At 39.2% G+C, this 21,219-nt stretch overlaps 1 protein-coding gene across 8 annotated transcripts in view; it reads left to right on the top strand.

Moving 5' to 3' along the window:
• The first annotated feature begins 1,981 nt into the window (after positions 1–1,981).
• Positions 1,982–21,219, top strand: part of tnn (tenascin N) — a 47,202-nt gene continuing 27,964 nt past the window's right edge. For all 8 annotated transcript variants that reach the window (XM_027285507.1, XM_019262084.2, XM_027285508.1 and 5 more), the window contains exons 1-8: positions 1,982–2,121; positions 8,146–8,340; positions 8,719–8,919; positions 9,114–9,488; positions 15,602–15,735; positions 15,827–15,956; positions 17,533–17,715; positions 18,192–18,281. In XM_027285507.1, coding sequence (XP_027141308.1) covers positions 8,148–8,340; positions 8,719–8,919; positions 9,114–9,488; positions 15,602–15,735; positions 15,827–15,956; positions 17,533–17,715; positions 18,192–18,281 — 1,306 coding nt within the window. In that variant the 5' untranslated portion in view covers positions 1,982–2,121; positions 8,146–8,147. The remainder of the gene's footprint in view (positions 2,122–8,145; positions 8,341–8,718; positions 8,920–9,113; positions 9,489–15,601; positions 15,736–15,826; positions 15,957–17,532; positions 17,716–18,191; positions 18,282–21,219) is intronic.

Raw genomic sequence — 21,219 nt, 5'->3', positions numbered from 1 at the left:
ATGTCCCAACGTTATATGGTCACTTCCAGAGGAAATGTAAACTCTCTGTAATGACTATGTCATTACGGAGCATCCGGTGAGTCATTCATCTCTGTCCCTGGTCCAAGAAGCAGTTTCCCTGTAAAAACAGTGCAGACACTGCTGCAGAATGACAGATTTTATCTATCAATGGTTATGTTGTTACTCAGCACAAACAATATAACTCTTGTTCTTCAGTTTTGTTTTGTTTTTTCTAAAAAACTGGCAAATTGTTCTAAATTATATTAAAAAAACCCATTCATAATCCGTCCATGACTTGCCCATCATCACCACTGCACACAAAATACTGTGACCGCACCATGAAAAAGCTCTACAATGGGTGTCATTCTTAGTGTTACTGTCGACAACTTATTTTTGTTTCATCTTACAGCTCTTATGACCACTGTTACCTGATGTGTCAGGGATCTTTTTTTTTCTTAGACAAAAAACTCTGATAAACTCACTGCATGTGCACTGCATTTCCAGCACTTGATGGCAGACAGACAAAGATAGCAACATGTTAAGAGGCAGTGGAGAGCAAGACAGGGCCAAGTGAGAGTGAATATTAAACCTCACCAAGTGGACAGAAAAAAAACTCAAATGAATCATAATATTACTCCATGTTTGCCAAGTGGCCAAATTGATTAGTGTAAGTTACTGTGATGCAAAGAGATTAATCTTCCAACACCAGCAAACAAGAATGTTTTACAAAATGTTCAAGTGTTCCTTAAATAAAGCATTTTGCTATGTAATTTATGACCTGTGGGTGAAAAACTGAATTTGTCTTTATCACTTGTCCTTTACCACGTTTCTCAAATTGTCTTTCTTACATGTGATAATTAACTATATACAGTCTTTCAAATACTATACAGGTCTATCACTGCTATGCCTCTGTGTCCACTGTACCAAGCATCTTATCAGGGGAATTTTTACATTTGGAAAAAAGCCGTGTGAAAGAGTACAATTAAAAGTTCAAGCAGCATTTGTTTTGCGTAAACAACCACACCTGCCCACCAGCCTCAGCTCCAGTTTCACACGAACAAGCTTACCATCCTCTCTGTTCCCGCAGAAACTCGAAACCTTACTTATATATTTAGAGGCAAACAGTCACGGTCAGCGTAAAGAATTGCCAACCTTGACACCTGGGGTCTTTGGTGATGGTCATGGTGGTAGACGCTGATGTGTACGCTCTGTCCCAGTTTGTATGCACGCACAAACTGAAATAGGATATCAATTCTTTGCATGCTTTAAAATGATCATAATTCAGTCTGAGGGGGTAAAGGTTTGATCATGACACGTTGTTGTGTTTTGCTCTGTCGGCTTACGCACGCTTAGTGGTGGCCTAGTTTCGATCAAATCAAGACTTTCTGGTGTCTCACTGCCAATCATTCAACCAAGAAAAAGTGCTTCAAGAACTGGATCATTATCACAATTTTCAAGAATGCATACCCCCAGAATGTTTAATTCCAAAAAATGCCCCTGCAGGTCTAGTCTCCAACTTTAATATGATCTGTACAAGTCTTTGTGTGTATTGTTGCATACCATTTGACTTCTAACAATGTGTTTTTTTCAGATATTACCACTCCCCAGTCCTTCTATCCTAAGGTTACTCTTACTATGTTTTTCTTGGCTTCGATCTCACCCCCTTGAATCCAACCTTTATCCGATTACTTGGTGTTTAAGGCCCTACTCCCTCTGCTAAAGAGATTCATTTTAACCTCCTGTGCTACTGTGACAGGGGAAAAAATGTTATTAAAAAATGAAGAAATAAGAGGCATGTTTAGTTAGTGATTTACAAAGAGGCAAAGAGTAGCAAATGCTGCTCATTATCCCTCTCCTCCTCTTCCCCCTCTCCCTTTTCAATCACTTCAGGAGAGGAGGAGAGTAGACACTCCCAAACTAACTGCCCATTGGCCTATAGGCATTTTGGGAGAGATTTCAACAATTGAAGAAGGAGGGAGAGAGGAAAAGTCACTGGCAGCGTAGAGCTTTTTGGATCATTGGACCAGGCCTTTCAACAGGTGACTTGGTGACATTCAGTCTTTCAGAAAAAAGAGCAAAAGAAAAAGTAGAAGAGGAGAAAGTTAAAGAAAACACTCAAGGGTAAGGCAACATTTTTTCAATTAAGTCCCCAGTGATTTAATCATTGAACTTAATTTGTACAGTCCTCAATATGTCTTTTTTTTATTGAAGGAATAAGTTTATTTTCCATTGTTAATAAAATTTACATGTAGATGTGTGACAGTTCCACTTGTGTTGGGAGGCTTTGTAAGATTTGAAGTAATTTATTTTATGACACCTCTAAACCTGCTGACTAAATGAAAGCAATTTTTAATTTGACTGTCATCAAATTTCTTTTCAAGAGAAAAACTATGACAGTTGTTAATTAAAGTTAATATTTTTGTGTTCAGAGAGTACTTTTGTTTATGTCTACATGATTCCATGTGGACCGATTACATGTTTTCATCCCTTTTGGCACTCTTTCTCTCGATCCATCAATCTTTTTCACATTACAAATTCGGTCACAGCTCTTTCTCAACTTGTCTCTCTTTCCATCCATCTAAACGTCCCACAGTTTAACTTGACACCTGGAATTTATCAAGACTGAAGCTGTTAGTGACTGAAGCTTCTCATGTTAGTCTGGGTGTGCGTGCCAGCACTTTGTACAAAAGTTGTGGAGATCCTGGTCTGATATAAATTGATATGATATGGGATGGAGTTTGTCACACTGAATGAATTCATGCAAGCACTGTTTTTCTGTGTGCTGCGCAGTCAATTTTAAGTACTTCACTTGAGTACTTCCATTTTATGTTACTTTATACTTCTATTCCACTTTTTAGAGGGAAATGATGTATTTTCTCATCTACTACGTGTATTACAATTACTTCTTTACAGATTACTTTAAGATTTTACCTACAAAACACATAAACATTTTGTAAAATATGTTACATTGTTATAGATTAAACTACCCAACAGTATGAACGAGTTCGAACAACTATAGAATTAAAACAATACTTCAGTATATTGATATTATATATAATATTACTTGTGCCATTCTAAATAAGGGTAATAATAATACTTAACATTTGCATGCACAAACTTTTACTTAAGTAGAGCTATCCTTATTTATAGTGTGATACTAATGATCTGAATACTTTCTCCAGCACTGACACATCATGTCATATAACATAAAAATATACACATACAGTAGTTGACAATATTACATAAATCAACAAAGTTATTTTCCCTTCAGAGCAGCTGTGACAGCCTTTAATTTCTGCCCAGACCTATTAGTGGTATTATTTACGATTTGTATATCCCGTTAATATCCATATTGTATTGTAGATAATCCTATATTGTCTGTCAATAAAGCTGCCAGCACTAATTTTCCTTTATGATAACAACATAAATATTCATAATAATAACTATGTGCTGGGGTGATAGATATTCTCACAGGGCTGTCGATCCAGTAGATTTACCTTTAATGCTACTGTGCTGGCTCAGGGAACACACAGAAGCCCTTACGAAATGAGCTACAGATGTGGGCCCTCAGCCATGCAAAATGATAGAGAGAGGGAGACAGAGAGAGGAGGAGGAGAGAGAGAGAGAGAGAGGGGGAGAGAGACATAACTCTGAGTGGGTGGCTTATAAAAAGTGTTCAGAATGCATAACGTGACTCCTTTCATGGAAACCTCAAACTCCAGTTTTTTCACTTTACTTTCACTGATTGAAAACGACCACTGGGTGAATGAAAGCCACTCAAAACATATTTTTATTGGAATTTAGTGCTGTTTTAATAATGCTTATTTTTCGGTCGGTTAGGTTCTCATCTGACAACCCCACTAACAGCCTCTATAGTTCTTATGAAGTGAGGTCCTTATCGAGGTCTACTTGTGGTCTATGCGGCAGCAGGAGGCAGACAGAATCATGAAGATACGAGCTCAGCGCTCAGACGATAATTGCTTTCAGCTTTTGTTTTATTAATTTTAGCTTCTCTGCTCTGTCTGCAAGCTGCTGCGAGGGAACGGGAAGCGGAAAGGAAGGGAACATTCACAAGTTTGCAACCACACATAAAGGTGCAACATTGTTGCTCCTCTTTTTAAACCCTCTCTACTTGTCATCCTCATGCTTGGTTTGGTCCAATGAGATTTGTCTTGAGCCCAAACCTGGCAAAACAGTTGGCCTTTTGTCTGAGGATTAATGGCTCTCTGGAGAGGACAGGCCAAATGTGTCTTCTTCTCTGTTTATCTGCGCTCCCAATACAAGTTTTTTTCTGCAGCTGTTTGTCTTTGTTTTACCTGGTCTTCCCTTCAACCCAATGTTTAACGCATTCACTGTTTCCAAAGCATACACAAACACAAGAATTTCAGGAGCTTGTTAAGAAGCCCTCAGTGAAAGGATCCAGACAGTATTGTCTCTAGGTGATTAAATTGCTTGTAGAGTCCCATGCACTTTTTTTTCCTATATAAAAGAGTCAACAAACATTTTACAAGCCCATTGACATAGCACTGCTTTAACACAGAGAGTTATTGTCAGGAAGGAATTTTTAACTGTGTTGGACATGTTGATTTTTACTTGAGAGGGTTCAAAAGCCAGGTTGGAATGCTATCTGGATACTGATTGAGTAGATCCACTGTGCTGAAGCCATTCTGTGTTGCCTTGAGAACTGCCATGAGATTATGAATGTGCTGAACACTGATACCAAACCAGATTTCTTTATGATGGTGCTGGTCCATTGGAGAAGATTCACTTAACCCCTTCTGCTTTCTTAAAGAACAAGTGAATATTATTTCTGCATACATCCAGTATTTCATTCAGTGGTACCTAATCATTCCTAGTCATTTCACTGCCAAGCAACCATCTACAACCATTCGTCTTTTAACTACTTGAATATACATGAAAGTAGTATATACAGTACATACTATACAAGAGGCAGTGTTGTAGTACTCGAGATTTTTTGAAGGTCTTGTCATGTTTCTATATTATTCACTTAATAATGTCAGGTTTGTTTGGTCTTGGTCTTGACTCGGTCTCTCCCTGCCTTGGTCTTGGTCCCGACTTGGTCTCGATCCCTCAAAGTCTTGGTCTTGATACACTCTGGTCTTGGTCTGAACTTGGTCTCGGGTTAGATGGTCTTGATTACACTGACAAGAGGTAAACCATCTATGAGCTATACCATCCATCCATCCATCCATCCATCCATCCATCCATCCATCCATCCATCCATCCATCCATCCATCCATCCATCCATCCATCCCTTCTGCAGTCAAAAATGTGCCCCACTTCCTTCTCTATTCCCCATTTTCTCTCTCCATTAATATCTCCATCTGTCTTTCTTTCCCACACCGGGACATTCTTAGCAGTCAGTAGTGGCCTTCTGCTATGCTTGGAAGGTCACAGTGCTATTTCTTCCAAGAGAAATAAGAAAAGGGCCTAAAAACGGTGAGCATCAAATAAAACCTTGACAGGGAGCTATAAACATGCTTGTTAAGCATGTCTGTGTGCCGGTTCTCAGTGTCGTTCCACACACTGCTATTGTATACTGTCTATAATGTTTCTAACTTCAAGGCTGTCACTGATTCAAACACACTCTCTCTATCATTCCCTCTATCACCTATTCACTCTCTCGCACTCACTTTATCTCTCTTTTTTCTCCATCTCCATTTCCTTAACTTTCCAGTCTCTCTCCATCTTCTTTTCTTAATGTCTCTTTTACTTCATCCCTGGTCTTGGCCATTGATAAAACACTCACTAATGTTTTGGCCACTACATAGGGTCAAAAAAAGCAATTTCCTAGTGATGTCATAGCTTGAATTTCTTGTGTTGGCAACAGCCTCCAACCTCAAGCTTTTGACCAGCAGCAATCAAACAGACAGCTGAAATAGCCAAACAAGGTCAGCTGTATTGAGTTTGGACTAGTTAGAAACAGGTCATGGTAATTACACGTCTATTTGTCCGCCTAAAAAAAGACGGGAGAGTTTTAAATCACAGAGCTACTTGAGTTACATCCTGTGCAAATCATCAGAGAGAAGATTCATAAGCCAAAGTTTGTTTTACTGAAAACAAGCGAAGTAGCTTCACCACTTAAAGGTTAGGTATTCTCCCTGCTCAGACTCTGATAATGGTATCGTTATGGTGGCTGGAGGATTGGCAGGTTTTATGTCCACTCGTTAACATTTTAATATTCTGCTGATTCTCACAATGTCCAGTGGGATTTTTAAGATCTGTTTCTCTCTTTGCACATTTTCTACTTTTCCATCTGTTCTAATCTCTGATGCGTAACAAGTAAATGTTTTGGTTTCCAGTTTATTAATTTCTCCTCTTCAAAGATGCGCCTACTTAGCAAACACCATAATATATTTACTAAATCACAAAAATACAGATACTTTATTCATCTTTGGCATATTCTTTGCACAAGATAAGAAAGAACGAGGAAAAGATTTCATCACAATCTTTCATCATAATGTCATGCTCATGGTTATATACTGTATGTGCAACACTGTAACAACTCTTGGGATTTTCAGTGCATATTCCACTGAATAATCCTGTGTGATTTCAAACAAATCCAACAGATTTATTGAACCATCACAGCAGGGTCCCTGACACTTTACTACAGAGATTGAAGTCACTCCATTAGGGGTTTAATGTTTCCATGGACCACACAAGCTCCGAGTTTCCTCCTGCCACAATTCAAACTTTTACACCAGAATGTTAAATTCAGACCAAAGTCCAAAAAAAGACCACCTAAAGGTTAAGACAGTCTTACTATTTTGAAAGCATGTAATTTGGCTTTCCGGGGAAGCTGCTGCAAGGTTTTAAGTTCACATGACATCACTGTCATTATACACAATGACATCATCACTGAGGACAAGTCTCTGTGCGCTCTGAAGTTCTGAAACGCCTGACTGAGCACAATTTATGGTTTAAAGCAAAAAGATCTCTGGCAAAGTGATGACTGCTCACTTTCTGCTGTGGCTTTAGGGCCTACACAGACACACACACACACCGCAGTGACATAATGGTCCAGGTTTCTTGAGATTAAATATACAGCAGTGTGCCCGACTGAATGTAGTGTAACTCATGTCCTGTCCAGATCGTATTTCTGTCCTTAGTTCTCTATAAGACACTAACTGGAAAGTACAAACATGACCCTTTTCCAACCCGGAGACTCTGGTCCAGTCAGCCCTGACGACAAACATCTACAGTTTCAGTAGCCTGTTACACATAGCTCATGCCAGAGATACAATCTCTACAAAATGTATAAACTTGCACTAAAATAACAGATGGAATATATATTTCATCTCCATAAGAAGCATAGTGTCTGCCTCTGTGAGAACCTTAAAAGTAAAAGGGGCCTAACAGTCAGCCATGAGGCGTTTAATTTTGTTCTTGTTGATGTTTCCATGAGGTAAGAACAACTTTATTTAAATTAATAACCACAGCCTTTGGCAAATGTGCTTATGAGGTGAGCCATTGTTATGGTTAGCCTAACTTCTACCACAATTTTGCTTTTTCTGAAGAGAAATTTTCTTCAGAGGGGAAATCTTCTTCAGTTGGACTAGAAGATTGGTACCACTGTCATGTCTAATGTATTAAGCACAGAGCTTAAGTCAGGAAGCTAACAACTCATCTGTTTATGTTTAGTTCAAAACAAAAATGTGCCAATAAGTTTCTGTAGATGAACAGGAACTTATTGGCTATTCTCTTAAAATGTTGAACTATTCCTTTAGTGATTCACCATACCAAGCAGGCATTGTAACTTCTGTGTTTTGGTTTTCTCTCCTGCAACAATAACTTCTGTTCAAACCACAAACTACCCTTTTCCTTTTTACTACTTCATGGAAACAATACATTTATGATAGGCCTTTAGTTTGGAACAGGCCTAATGAGTTATCACAGTTTTAAAAGGATTACCTTCCAGTCACGGTTCACAGATGCTGTAAATATTACAGCATCTTAAAAGGTTCCCCAAATGTTGTCTTTTAAATTTATTGCAGTACATAGTTACATTTTAAACTAGCCTGCCTCCCACTTTCTGATGGCTCCACAAATCAGCTTAAGATCGGCAGCATTTTGTGTATCCTGTGTGAAAAATTAGCAATGATCTGTTTTTATCTTGTCCTCTAGTCATGACCACCAGACTCCTGTGGAGGGCCCTGTGCCTGCTGGCCTTACTGACCGTGTCACCCTTCAGCTCTGCCACCAACCATCCAGACCCCTCAGCCCCAGAGCAGGGAGTCACCTTCAGTCATGTTTATAAAATCGACATCCCAGGGAGCTCCGGTTGTAAACTTGAGAGCCTGCCAACCCAGGACGAAACAGGTCATATACAAAAATAAAAATCTAAGTGGGAGAGAATGTAACTGAGACTTATTAGAGTACAGTATGTGCATGCAGAAAGCTCAAAAAAATGGAAATCTATAAATAATGAGAGTGAAAGAAACTGTCACTGTGAAGGTTATTATGTTAAAGTAATGTAGTTTTCTATTGGACATACAGCATTATATATTTACCTCATGTACTGGTGGTGAGCTCCAGGTACACATTACTGTAAAAGTTATGGCTCGCCCTTTTTTTGGCCTCCTCATTTCTTACATAATGGTTATATTTCACCTGAGATATTATACTAAATATACTGTAGCATTGTGTGTGAGCAATGTGACCCATTAAAGTGCACTGAGAAATAAATATATTATGTAGGTCTGCAGAGAGAGACCGCCACGAACGGAGAGAACGACATCATCTTCAGACACAACATCAGGCTGCAGACACCAAAGTGTGACTGTGAGGAGTCGGAAAGCTTCAAGTCACTCTTGTACAGAGTCAACGGGCTGGAGGAGGAAGTTAACTACCTAAAGACCCAATGTACTCAGGGATGTTGTGGAGGAGGTGGTGGTACAGGTAAGCTATGCCGCAGGGAGGCCGAGCTGAGAAGTCAGCTCTTGACCCCACAATTTAAAGGGTAAACTAGTGGAAATAAGGGTTTGCAGAAGGGAGGAAAATACTAACAATCTTAATAACTACAATGGCACAATAGTTATGAATAATTTAGCAATGAACCATACAATAACATCTTTTCATGCTTCTTTCTCAAGGAGTGGACACAAGCTGTAGTGGCCACGGTACCTACCAACACGACACCTGCAGCTGCCTCTGTAACCCTGGATGGGAAGGCCCAGATTGCTCAGTGTCCTCCTGCCCCGATGAGTGCAATGACAACGGCCGATGCGTGGATGGGAAGTGTGTGTGCCATCAGGGCTACACAGGCGACGACTGCAGTCAACTGATGTGCCCAGGCGACTGCAACGACAAGGGACACTGCGTGGATGGAAAATGTGTGTGTTTCCCGCACTTCACCGGCGAGGACTGCAGCATCCAGAAGTGTCCCAATGACTGCATCGGTAACGGGCGATGTGTGGATGGCCAATGTGTCTGCGATGAAGGCTTTTATGGAGAAGACTGTTCCTTAGGTAAGCTTTTCAAATTCTGATTTTTTTTTCGCTGTATACATGAAACTTGGTAAATAGGTGATGCTTGAGATTTGGTGATGTAACTGTAGAGAGCAAAGTTACTTAAGGGTGAGCCAACAGCTTGCAAGACTGGAATATGCTAACTAGTTCATCACAAATACATCTCCAGTCAGCGAACAGTTTTTTCTCTCTCAGAGTCATAAAAGGGTAAAGATAAGGACAGTTGCTAATTGGTTATTTATTTTAATTAGCAAGCTTGTTAGCTTTGTTCCAGTTGTGGTAGTACTCAGATACTATATCAAAAAAGTACTTAACTTAGTAAAAGCAACACTATAGTGTAGAAACAATTAACATTAAAATACAGTTATGGTCTGATTCCCTTTAAGTCTGTTTTCTGCACTATGTAACTTGGTGCGACAACCCACGAGAAGTATGTAAAGCTGTGCGGCACAAAGTCAAAGACCAATTATTTTACTGATTTTGGTGAAACTGGATCATATTTTATGGAGAAAATGTTTTCTGGTTTCCTCCAATCTTATGTTCTCCAGCTGCTTCATATCAACTACTACTACTGACAGAGTTTCCTGATGGGCAGTAAAGTAAACTGCTGTGATTTATAGCTGCTGTTAGCTCAGTTTGTTAGTTAGGCTACCACGACTATGAGTTTAGAGCAGGGTAGTGCTAGTGTTTGTACAACAGGTGTGCTGGACTACCAGGATGACGAGGTCCTGGCAGAACCAGAGCTAGGCAAGTGGGCAATGTAACTGACCTCAGCAAAGAAGAAGTCTTTTGGGTTAAATATAAGTTCAAATACAGCTAAAAACCTTAAATAGCTTCCTCCATTTTGGACTCCCCCATTCGCTGTTGGTTCTACTGGTGCTATTGGCACAAATTTACATGTCAAAGTTCACCAGTGTTGAACATTCATTCAGATTCACCTCGACCTTGTGTCTGAATCCACCTACTGTATTGCAGCAAATTACAATGAAATTAATGGATTTCCACCATGACATTTTTTAAGTGGAAGTGGAATAACTGACAATGTTGTTGAGGAATTCATATAGAAAAATATTCACTGATATATTTCCAGTCTATCTGATCCCCGCAGAGACATTGATCATTCACAGGTTTTGTTGCATGGGCTGTTCTTATCACAGCTACCAGCAACATTTCCGATGTGTCCCGTGGAGATTAATGGTGTCTGAGTAAGCATATTCCATCACGATCTTTTTATGGGTAAATTATATATCTGAGGTGCAGCATAATAACTTTTTATGACCCAGCCTTGCATTTAGTTTGATCTGTGTTTCTCATGGGAATTAACATTCACATTTCACATTTTTATTTAGTCACCTGTATAGCTCTGCTGACATTAAGCTGTGAATATTAACTGCTATCTCATGGAAAACACAGATGCTACAAGAAGCTCTGGGACCATTAAAATATAGTACTTGCCCCTAAAGCCCAGGTCACCTTCATATAAATTTTATTCCTATATCATCTAGTAAAAACCTTTAGGATCTACCTGAATGAATTCTTAGGACTTACAGCAACCCATTCGTGCTTGTATCAGCTTATCTGCTCTCATCTGTTTGATTTATGATGCAGCGTCCTTGGCTCATCAACCTATTGCCCACAGGCCCTTTATTCAGCAGACATTTCAACCTTTCATAGTAGGAAAAGCACAAGTGTTACTAATAACATTAAATATTACTCAGCTTTGTGTGTCTATAAATGTAAATGATGACAGCTAGTGAGCCAGCATGTCCCTGTGCTCAGCTTACCAGTAATACACTGTAGACATACATATAATACAAGTAATTAAAGTTAGGAATAACTACAACTCTAAGATCTGCAACTAATGTTGACAGCCAATGCATAGAACCTGAAAAGGAGACGAATGGCATAAGATCTGAAATGTTGATCAAATGTTTCACACACTGAACTGAACAGTTGTAGCCTACTTATTTTTACATCTTATACTTTAATGAGCTATCGGTGCCAAATACTGGAGATTCGGAGAAATTAAATAAACAAACTAAAATAAATTAAAGAAAAAGACGAGATGAGAGATAAGGAGACTCTCCTCAAACTGATGTTACGCAATCAACTAGATCATTTCCCGAGTCAAGAGTCAAACACAGTTGGAACAGCACAGAGTATTTTTTGTGTTGTTGGACTACAAAAACATCATCCACATGCAGTCATAGGGTAACGTTACAGAATGGCGTGTATATTTGCTCAAAAATTACCTTTGGGTTTGAGTTCACCAGTTTGTCAGTCAACACAGTCAACAGTCAAAAGTTAGCTATTTGGAATTAAAGATAATGAGCCACAGTTGATGCTGATGCCGCCCTATTCAAAGTAGGTATTTTGTACATTACTCTTGGCAAAGAAAAAAGATCAAGGAGAGGTAAAAGATTCCAAAAGATATTTAACATTCAAGCTTAGCAGTTATTTATATTTCTCAATCCATACTGCACCAGTAACACTTACTGCTGGTAACCCTCCTCTATTAAACCAATGTACTCTTTCTTATGTTTTGACGCTGTTGACTTCAGAAGATGTAACTACTTTGACCTGCACACTCTGAAAGCTTCTTCAAAGAACTTTCTGCCAAATGTAACTCCTAACTTTTTGCAAAAAAATGGTCAATCCACTGAAAAAAATCTGTCTCTGACTGAACCTAAAGTTATTGCAGTTATCATAATGGCCATACTGACCTACTTATTTGGAATTCAAAGCATCTATCCAACAGTTATTTCAGATAGAGCAGCTGATGGGGCCCTTTCAGTGCTCTGACCCCATGACCACTGACAGCTATGGCCTCCAGACATCAGGTCACAAACTGTAATACCTCGGGATTATAAGAGCACCCATCAGTCTTTTCGGTCTCTATCTAGCTTTGACCTCGTAGCAGAATCCTCATTCTAAATGCACTGCTCACCAAACTGCTATTACTGTACTGCCTCAGGTGCAGAGTACAAAATTGCATTTTATGGCAATTTAAGGCCGGCGAGCAGAAAGGTGAGCAGCAGCAGTCAGGCATGGACAGTTTAATTCACTGAGTTCACACTGTGACAGTCATTTCTAAGGAGATGTTGAAAATTTTGCTGCAAGTGTAAGACACAAAATGTGTCTCTTAGACAGCAGAGGAAGCTTCTAGATATGGCAACATCTATACTTGTCTATGGCATTTCTTCCTGCATTTTCCTAAAATTACTTCCTACATTTAACTAGGCACATTCTTGAAACATTTTCTACAAGCAAATCTACCAAAAGAAACTCCACAACCAGTTTCAAGCCCTGAACCACTGTTATAGAAATTAAACCAAGAGCATAAATGGTTCAGGCTTCACAGTAGCAGGTCAGACATGTCAAAGCCATGACGGCTATTTAGTTTCTTCAAACTGTTTTGCTTTGCAGAGGTAAGAGAATAGCAACAGACCGATCTACAACTGTATGTGTAGGTGCTGTTGAATGGAGTCCAACATCAATAGTGGCACCGTGTCAGAGGAAAAGTCAGGGAGGAAGGGAAAGTGGGAGGTGAGATAAAAAAAACACATTGTGTTGATTTTAGGTGTTAGTAATAATAGTGGTAATAAGCACCAGGAGAAGAAGAGCACAAAAGCAAAACAGCTGAGACTTTCTTTGTTTTATGTGGCTACTTGCCATTTCACCACCTGGATGATGGATGTCAATCTGCTCTGCGGGCTCCTGAAGTACGGCTTTAGATATACAGTACGTACATTGAGTAGAGTGTTGGTTCATTCCCTGCTATTGATGTTGCAATGTAGTTCAGGGAATCAGAGGTGCTTTAACAATGAAAATATTGTTGTAGCCTGAACTCTTGTCCATCCATCAATGATTACAGTAAAAAAAAAAAGAGGAACGTTTAGCCACCACATCTAACAAGGTAATCTAGATCAAATGAGGGTGAGATTATTTAAAGTGAGTATAGTAACTTCTTTAGAGCTCAACAAGATGCAGATGTTTTACATTTGCCATTCTTATTGTGGCTTCTTTGACTGTTTCTTTAAGCTTTAGGCCTTAACTTAACACCATATATGGCCACTCATTTAAGTTCTTTGCGTCTATGAATTAGTTCAGAGAGTTGATTTGAAACATTAATAAACAGAAGGGAAACATATAGAAGATAATAGGACACAGACATTTTTTCCAATCTTAATATGTTAATGTATTCATCCCAGCTGTTCTGAAATAGTATTCAAGGGTAAAGATTGCTGACAGTCGTGCCTAGAGTAGCATCAGGGGGATATTAACTGCTACTGGATGGAGAAGGATTGCTACTGAGAAAAAAAAAACATTAAGCTTCCTGACTTTGCCTTGTGGAACAGCATCTGAACCTGATGTGAATTCCTTCCTTGCCCAAGTTAAGGCGGATTCCTTCACCACTCTTAACTCCTTCACTTTTTCCCCTTGAAATATGCTTACGTTTGTGTGTACTGTGCTGTAGTTCTCTAAATGTACCACCACCATCTACCATCCCTCTATTCTACCCACAGAAAGTTTTTCTTGTTTGTGGAAAACCTCACTCCCCAACACTGCTGACTTGCTGTCTTCTGTCTTTTGGCTACTGTTTTGTTATTGTACTCCCCCCATGGTTATATACCTTCTTATTCACCCCCTGCCATATTTTTTCCATCATCTCCATTGAAGCCCTTGTATAACCACTGAATTGCAATTTTTTTCCCAGTTTCCATCTCAGGTTTGGGAAGAAACCACAGTGTTCAAAATAATGTATTGCTTGTGCTTGGTTTATGATCCTATACACCATGTAAGAAGGCTGGACAGGTAGAAAGGAACAAAGGGCAATAAAAGTGAGAAAAGGTTATTAAACGATAAACACTGTAACACAGCAGCATTATATGTTTTTCTCACCTTCCAGGCAGCCATTTGTTTCTGTCTGTCAAGTTGGTATACTCTAAACTTCAGAGACTAGAGACCAGTAATCCATCAACTTGAACACCAAGTTTGTTTTTATTGTTGGAGGTTAATTAATTTAGAAAATGTGGACTATGGTAAGCAGTTGATATGCCTCATGTACCAAGATTGTGAAAGAAATCGAGCAAATGTTATTATAATAGATGAGCACAACTTTTACAGTATAAATTTAATCATACAGTAAAAGTTAATTATTTTGTGATGATCTAACACAGATTGATTTGTACTGTCTGCACTGCCTTACCACACAATATTAATGCAACTGTGACCAGAAAAGATTATTAAGATGAATTACCGACAGTATCTTAAGCATGTCTTCCATTGAATTTATTTAAATGACTACTGGTAACTTAAATTGAGATATATATATATAAAAAAGGCAAAAACATTGACATGTCTTAAACCCCCTGAAATTGTGGTTTCAAATTTAAATATCTCTCTGTAACGTTAGTATTCACTATTAAAAGTGGCAACATGATCAAATAACCTCACATCTGTCATCACTTCTTGACTTTAATGTGGCTTATTCCTGACCGGTTCACAGAAATGCCAAAGCTTCTTTTTTTCCAATTGAGATCATTCCTCAAACCAATGAGAAGACCAGACAAAACTCAAAATATGAAAAAGCTCCCATGTGAAACAACCAACTGTGTGTCGTGTAGAACCCCATAAATTGTTATTAATAAGCCGACTGATGAACATTTATAACACATATCACATGTAATCAATGGATAAAGAAATAAAATGTAATAAATGGTTTATAACAATTATACATTCGTTAACTCCTCCTGGCTGGCATATGAGTCCTCATAGGAGAAGTTATAAGTGTTGACAAATACTGTACATTAATAAAAACTTAAAAAGTCCTTACACCTGCGTGTAACTGGATTATCGTCTGTATGTAATGATTATATGTGATAAATACGGAGACGTTAAGTGTTACCAAGAAAAAGGTTTTTTTAATGGCTTTTATGTTAATGTGTTAAGTGGGGATGAAAGACAAGAAAGGAAAGGAAGACAAAGGAAATGGTCAAAACTAGCAAAGCAATTAAAGTAGGAAAGGAAAATTGTATTAAAATGTGCTATAACCTCTATTTAACTTTCTCTCTCTCTTTCTCTGTCCTTGTCCACCTCTTTCTTCCGCTTAGTCCTCGGCCCTCAGGGTCTGCGGTTGGTCCAGGCGACCGACGTGTCTCTCCTGGTTGAGTGGGAGTCAGTTCGCGGGGCAGAGTATTATATTTTGACATATCAGCCCAAAGATGATAACAGTGCCCTGCAGCAGGTAGGTTTTTCTTTTCTTTTTGGTATCTGTATCAAATAAAGGAAAATGATATTTTTCTAAAACACATTTGTTCCGGCTCTCTGTATCCAAGGTTCAGGTTCCCAACACAGAGAACTCATACCTCATCACTGGACTGTCTCCTGGGGTCACCTACATTGTTCAGGTGTATGCCGTCATCAAAAAAATCCAAAGTGAAGCAGATAAGATCGAAGCAACCACAGGTAAGCACAGACCGCTACGATCAGGACTGAAAGACAGCGATTTCTGCTTCTCTTGATGAAATGAGCATAACGCAGAATAAGATCCATTACAGCTGAAGTGAATTGGGGCTGGGTGCAACATGTTGCCTTTAAATGTGTCGGTGGTTTAGGGCAAAGGCAGATGTGACCGATCAAGGACTCTTCTGGCAGGAAGGCCAGGTATGGCCTGCAGGTCTGGCAGATTTAGTCAGATTTTCTGTGGATTAAATGGTCACATTTGAGGTCAAATGTAAGTACATGTGTGATGAAGCATGAAAAAAACGAAAGCGTTAAACTCTTAGATATTAAGAGGAAGGGGGTGTTGTCGATTAAGAATCTAGATCCGGTCCGGAATAGGTGCACAGCAAGAGTATAGACAATTTTGAGGTGAGGCGTTCCCAACTACATTTCAGATATTTCAGATTTAAATGTCACTTGTTGGGCTACCACATGTTCAAGCTGTATATCATGAATAAATACTTAAATTACTTGACGTTACATGTGTAAGATAAGGAGAGTTTTCTCCTTATTTAAATTTAACGTATGTCTTTTACACAAATGCTGTGCTTAGAAAAACCATTAACAACGGCAGTCTGGCATTACTAAGTGTTTCATTAACACGCTGGTGTTGTTAACCATTAAATTTAACGGTAATTACAAGGAAACGGCTCTACGGATGCGTTTAATGGAAATCGGACCTGCTGACAGATGTGGTGGAGACAGATGTGAAGAGAAAGAGATTACTAGACAGGGATGGTGGGCGTGAGTGAGACGGAGACTGAGTTACACTCTAATGTGTGGTTAGCCTGGTAAGCCATGGAAAACCTATGGGCACATATGGACACACCATCATCTGGCTTATGGTTGTGTGAGGAGTACTCAGCATGAGGCAGACATTTCACTGGTTACGTAGTTTTCAACTTCAAACGATGATCTACTTCAAAAGAGGGCTTAAGTGAATGTTTTTCTTTCAAAAACACAGAAGCTGACATAAAAAAAAGAAGCTAACCCTTTTCATTTGGTACCATTTATTTTGTTTTATGGTTTTGTTCTGTTTTAAACATATGCTGCACATTTTGACATCCCTCCTGGATTTCTAATATTTATAAATGGCACCTCTCTGTATATCCAGCTAAATACATTTCCTTCAGTACTTCTAATCTCTGGCAATTACCCCTGTCTGTATGAATCATACCTCTGACTCACAGTATCACAGAGGTCACACACGGTTAAGACAGAGTTTATTAGTCAATTAACTTAAAATATGTGCATATGTTTGATGTGTTTGACTTTAATGTTGTACTCTGCCATGACAGTTCAGTAAAGATATTATCGGCATGTAGTTTGACAAGTAACTTGTTGATATTTTGATGATATTTTCTTAATGGCCAAAATGGAAATTCTTGTATGGCCCTCTTTTCTTTGGATGGTCGCATTTCAGGGTGCTCCATCATGTACTGTTGCTCAAAGACAAGTGAGCAGAGCAGGGGCTTTAACGTAAGGGTCATGTCTGTACATCCAGTTCCACTTTGTCGTCCAACACTTGTATCCTTCCCAGATGTCTCAGCTATCAATGATATCCGAGTTCTTGGCCAGACAGAAGTCTCAATCCAGGTGGATTGGAAGAACCCACCAGTTGAGCTGGATCACTTCAGGCTTAGACACACTGACCCAGCAGGACAGGAGGAGGAGCTGAATGTACAGATGAGCCAGGAGGCGCGCACTAAACACACTATTGTTGGTAAGTGTTGTAAAATGAAGGAGATTTTAAAAGCACACTTCTTACTTTTCTCCACTCATTTTGCACTTTTGTTAATGTTATTTCTATTATTTGTTGGTGTGTTGTTACTCTGGCGTTTGTTACTATCTTGCCAATTTGATACTTTGTGGTAAATATTTTTATTACAAAGAATTTTCTACCTTTTGCTTTGAAACATGCTTCATTAAATACACGTACACTCCTGAATTATATAAAATGAACAATATTTTACTGTATATAAAACAGAAATGTTAAAATAAATCCATATAATGCTAATGAGATCATTTGTTTCTGATTTTCTGGAGATACTGCCATAATAATGTTATCGTAACAGCCCTAATTTTAATCGTCTTGGGAGCTCTTGGTGGGTACCGACTCCCAGTTTGGTAACTAGTGGTAGTGGTACTACAGTTCATTGCATCCCATTTTAAAGTTTAAAAAAATGTTTCTTTCTGCAGGTCTGTTTCCAGGAACAGAATACCAGATTTCAGTGCAGGGCATCAAAGGAACCACTGAGGGAAAATCTTCCTCTGTCACTGGTGCCACAGGTCAGTGTCAACACATCAGCGCCTAATGTCTTACACAGTGACCAGTGCTTAAGAAAATTCCGTATTCCACCAATAAGCACAAAATGGGCTCAGATTTCCTTAAAATGAACTACCGCGGACAGAAATCGCAGAGACTTGTGTTTGTGCTGCCACTGACTGTGTCTGACAGATCGGCTACTTGTAGAAATGAAACAGTGAGGATATCCATATTCCACTTAGTTTTGAACTGGGTGCAGCATTCAAAGCTTTTAGCTCCTGTCGATTCACCTATAATTTCATAGCGGTCAGAACCTAATAGAAAAAACACAAAGTCTGTCATACACAATACTAGCATGCTATGTGATGCAAACCTGGTATTACCTTCCACACAAAGCCAATGATAATGGCATAATAAATACAGCCAGCAACGAGCTTGATTATGGTTTAATGGCAGAGGGCTAGAATTTACAGCCTAATAATGTGGGCGGGTCTTAATGGCTGTGGTCACCAACAGGAAACATGATATGGACGGTGTAATGACTTTAAGATGCTCCCTGATGGTTGAGGTGAGAATGTCCATGATTTACAGAGCCCATCTGGTAATGCTGAATCTCAGCGGTGTGGCATTGAGTTTGATGCATTTGGTGTAAGCGTGATCTGGACAGGTTTCAGGACGTGAGGAGGAATTCATTTTACAATTTCACTCTAACAGCTGGTCACGACATTCAGTTGCTTTAAAGTTATTATTTAAGTGACTGACAAATGGTCCTCAATGGCACGATAGGTCTTCAGTCACTCATATTATTCTGCTCATTTGTGTGCTTTGTTATGTTCTGCTTTCTTTCTTTCTTAATTTTCGCGCTCTCATCCACCCTTGGTGCTCACTCAGTTCAAAAGCAGTCTGTAGGTTGATGGCTATTCCTTTTTTTTAGGCCCTGAGGCAGCCAATTTAATGGTTTTTAGTCATCAGTGTTAGCTGGGTACTTTCAAGACTCACTTCTTTTCTCTTCTTTTGCAGCCAGTCAGGTACTCAAGGGTCCCTGTCACTGCTAATCTTTTTTTTTTTCTGTGTGTGAGTGTACCACCTACTCATGTAGTAATTGTGTGCGTGTGTGTGTGCTAATCTACACCAGACAGACAAGTGGCTTGTCCTTACTCCAGTAGCTACAATCCTTCATTTTAGGTGTTTCACAAAAAAGGCTTAGAGGTGATTGAGGAGGATAGTCTTCAGCTTTGCTTGCCAGAAAGGATGTGCTGGTTTCATGATGACCGGCATGGACTACTGTTTGCATTGGGCTACAGTGCGGTTGTAAGTAATGAAGATAACAAGAACATAAGATCATAAGATATGAAAAAAAAAATACACATAATAAAGAGCAACAGCAATGAAGAAGAAAAAGACAGTAAGTGCTAAAGTTACAGCAAGAAATGAGGATAAATAAATGAGCAGGAATGATCGCAGGGACAATAAGGAGGAATCAAGATATTTATAAATCAAGAGCAAGAATAAGGTGGGATATTAAAATAATGGGTCACATGGAGGCAATTTAAGTGATATTATATAATAGTATGTAATGCTAGCTCTGTGGCTACTGTTGTGGTATGAAACTGAGCTCTTGTCTGTAGAGGCTATAGCTGACTCCTTCCATTATAGAAGCTATTATGTTTCCTCCTTATTTTTGCCAGTCCTGCACTCTTTCTCACAAAGTTCAACATTCAAATGTATTTTTTTGGCTTTTCATGCCTTTTAATGATAGTACAGTTGAAGATAGACAGGAAACAGGGGGCAGAGAAGGGGGGGAATGGCACGCAGTAAATGGCCGTCCGATGCAGGATTCGAACCGGGGCCAGCTGCAGCGAGGACTATAGCCTCTACACACGGGGCGGCCGCTTATCCCACTACGCTACCGACCGCCCCAACGCTCAAATGTATTTTATCATATTTTGTTGCAGTTCCTTACTTTCTTCCAGTCTTGCCACCCCTAAAAAAGGCAAATTAAATAAGGTAATGAGCCATTGCGGGAATTTATTTATGTCATCTCTTCAAGAGGACAAATGTAGCCCCAAAACTGAAAGTATTGTTTTAGTGGCAAAGCTGTGAATGGTGCTAAACATGAAGCTGGTATTCACAATGACCTTTTAACTGTAAACATACAGTCACTATGTTTAATTTTTATGGCTGGATATCCATACATGCACCCAGTGTGGCTCCATAAAGCATCTTCTCTCAGCCGGTGGTATGTTGAAATCATTCTGGTGTTAAAGCATATACATATTTCATGTGTGTGTGATTCTGTGGGTGTCTGTATGGCGTCCTTTAACTGCCAGCCGTTCCAGAGTAATATGATTCAGTGACAGTTAACATTTAAGAAAACACCAGAGCCAAAAGGATCTCCTGTTGGAGCAGACATTTCATAGTCACTAACCTGCCAAAAGATTATAAGGCATATAAACATAACATACCACGGCTGCTGCTGCTGCTGCTGATTCAGATTCAATAAAGTCGCCACCAAGGCCTGTATAACCAAAAACAGATGGACTTGGCTTTGGTAGAGGAGCTCAATGTTTGGTCTTTATGTTATCTGGACACACTATAGCACTTCATGTAGCCCAGTGGGAGTACATTGTCTGGTCAGACTTGTCCTTCAGTGTTTTCTGAGCCAGCTCTGTAGAGTGGATGCCAGAAAAATGACAAGTGAAGCTGTGCGCAGGGACAGTTTATAAAAATAATGCTATATCCTATTCTTGTCTGTTTATTATGTTGGTGTGGTTAGACACTACAGTGGCCTGTCCATGTGTGACATAAATGTGAATCCATGTGCCTGTAGCAAGGATAATTCAATAACTATTTCCATGAGTTCCCACTACACATTACTAATAAAACTGGAAGTCAGAATGGATGTGGACACCAAGCTACTTGAAGATGTCCTGATATTAAAGGGAAGATGTAATTCCTTCC

This window comes from Larimichthys crocea, chromosome XII (assembly GCF_000972845.2).
Source record: "Larimichthys crocea isolate SSNF chromosome XII, L_crocea_2.0, whole genome shotgun sequence".
NCBI lineage: Eukaryota > Metazoa > Chordata > Actinopteri > Sciaenidae > Larimichthys > Larimichthys crocea.
Note: the sequence above shows the minus strand (reverse complement) of the source record. Positions and strands in the feature narration are given on the sequence as shown.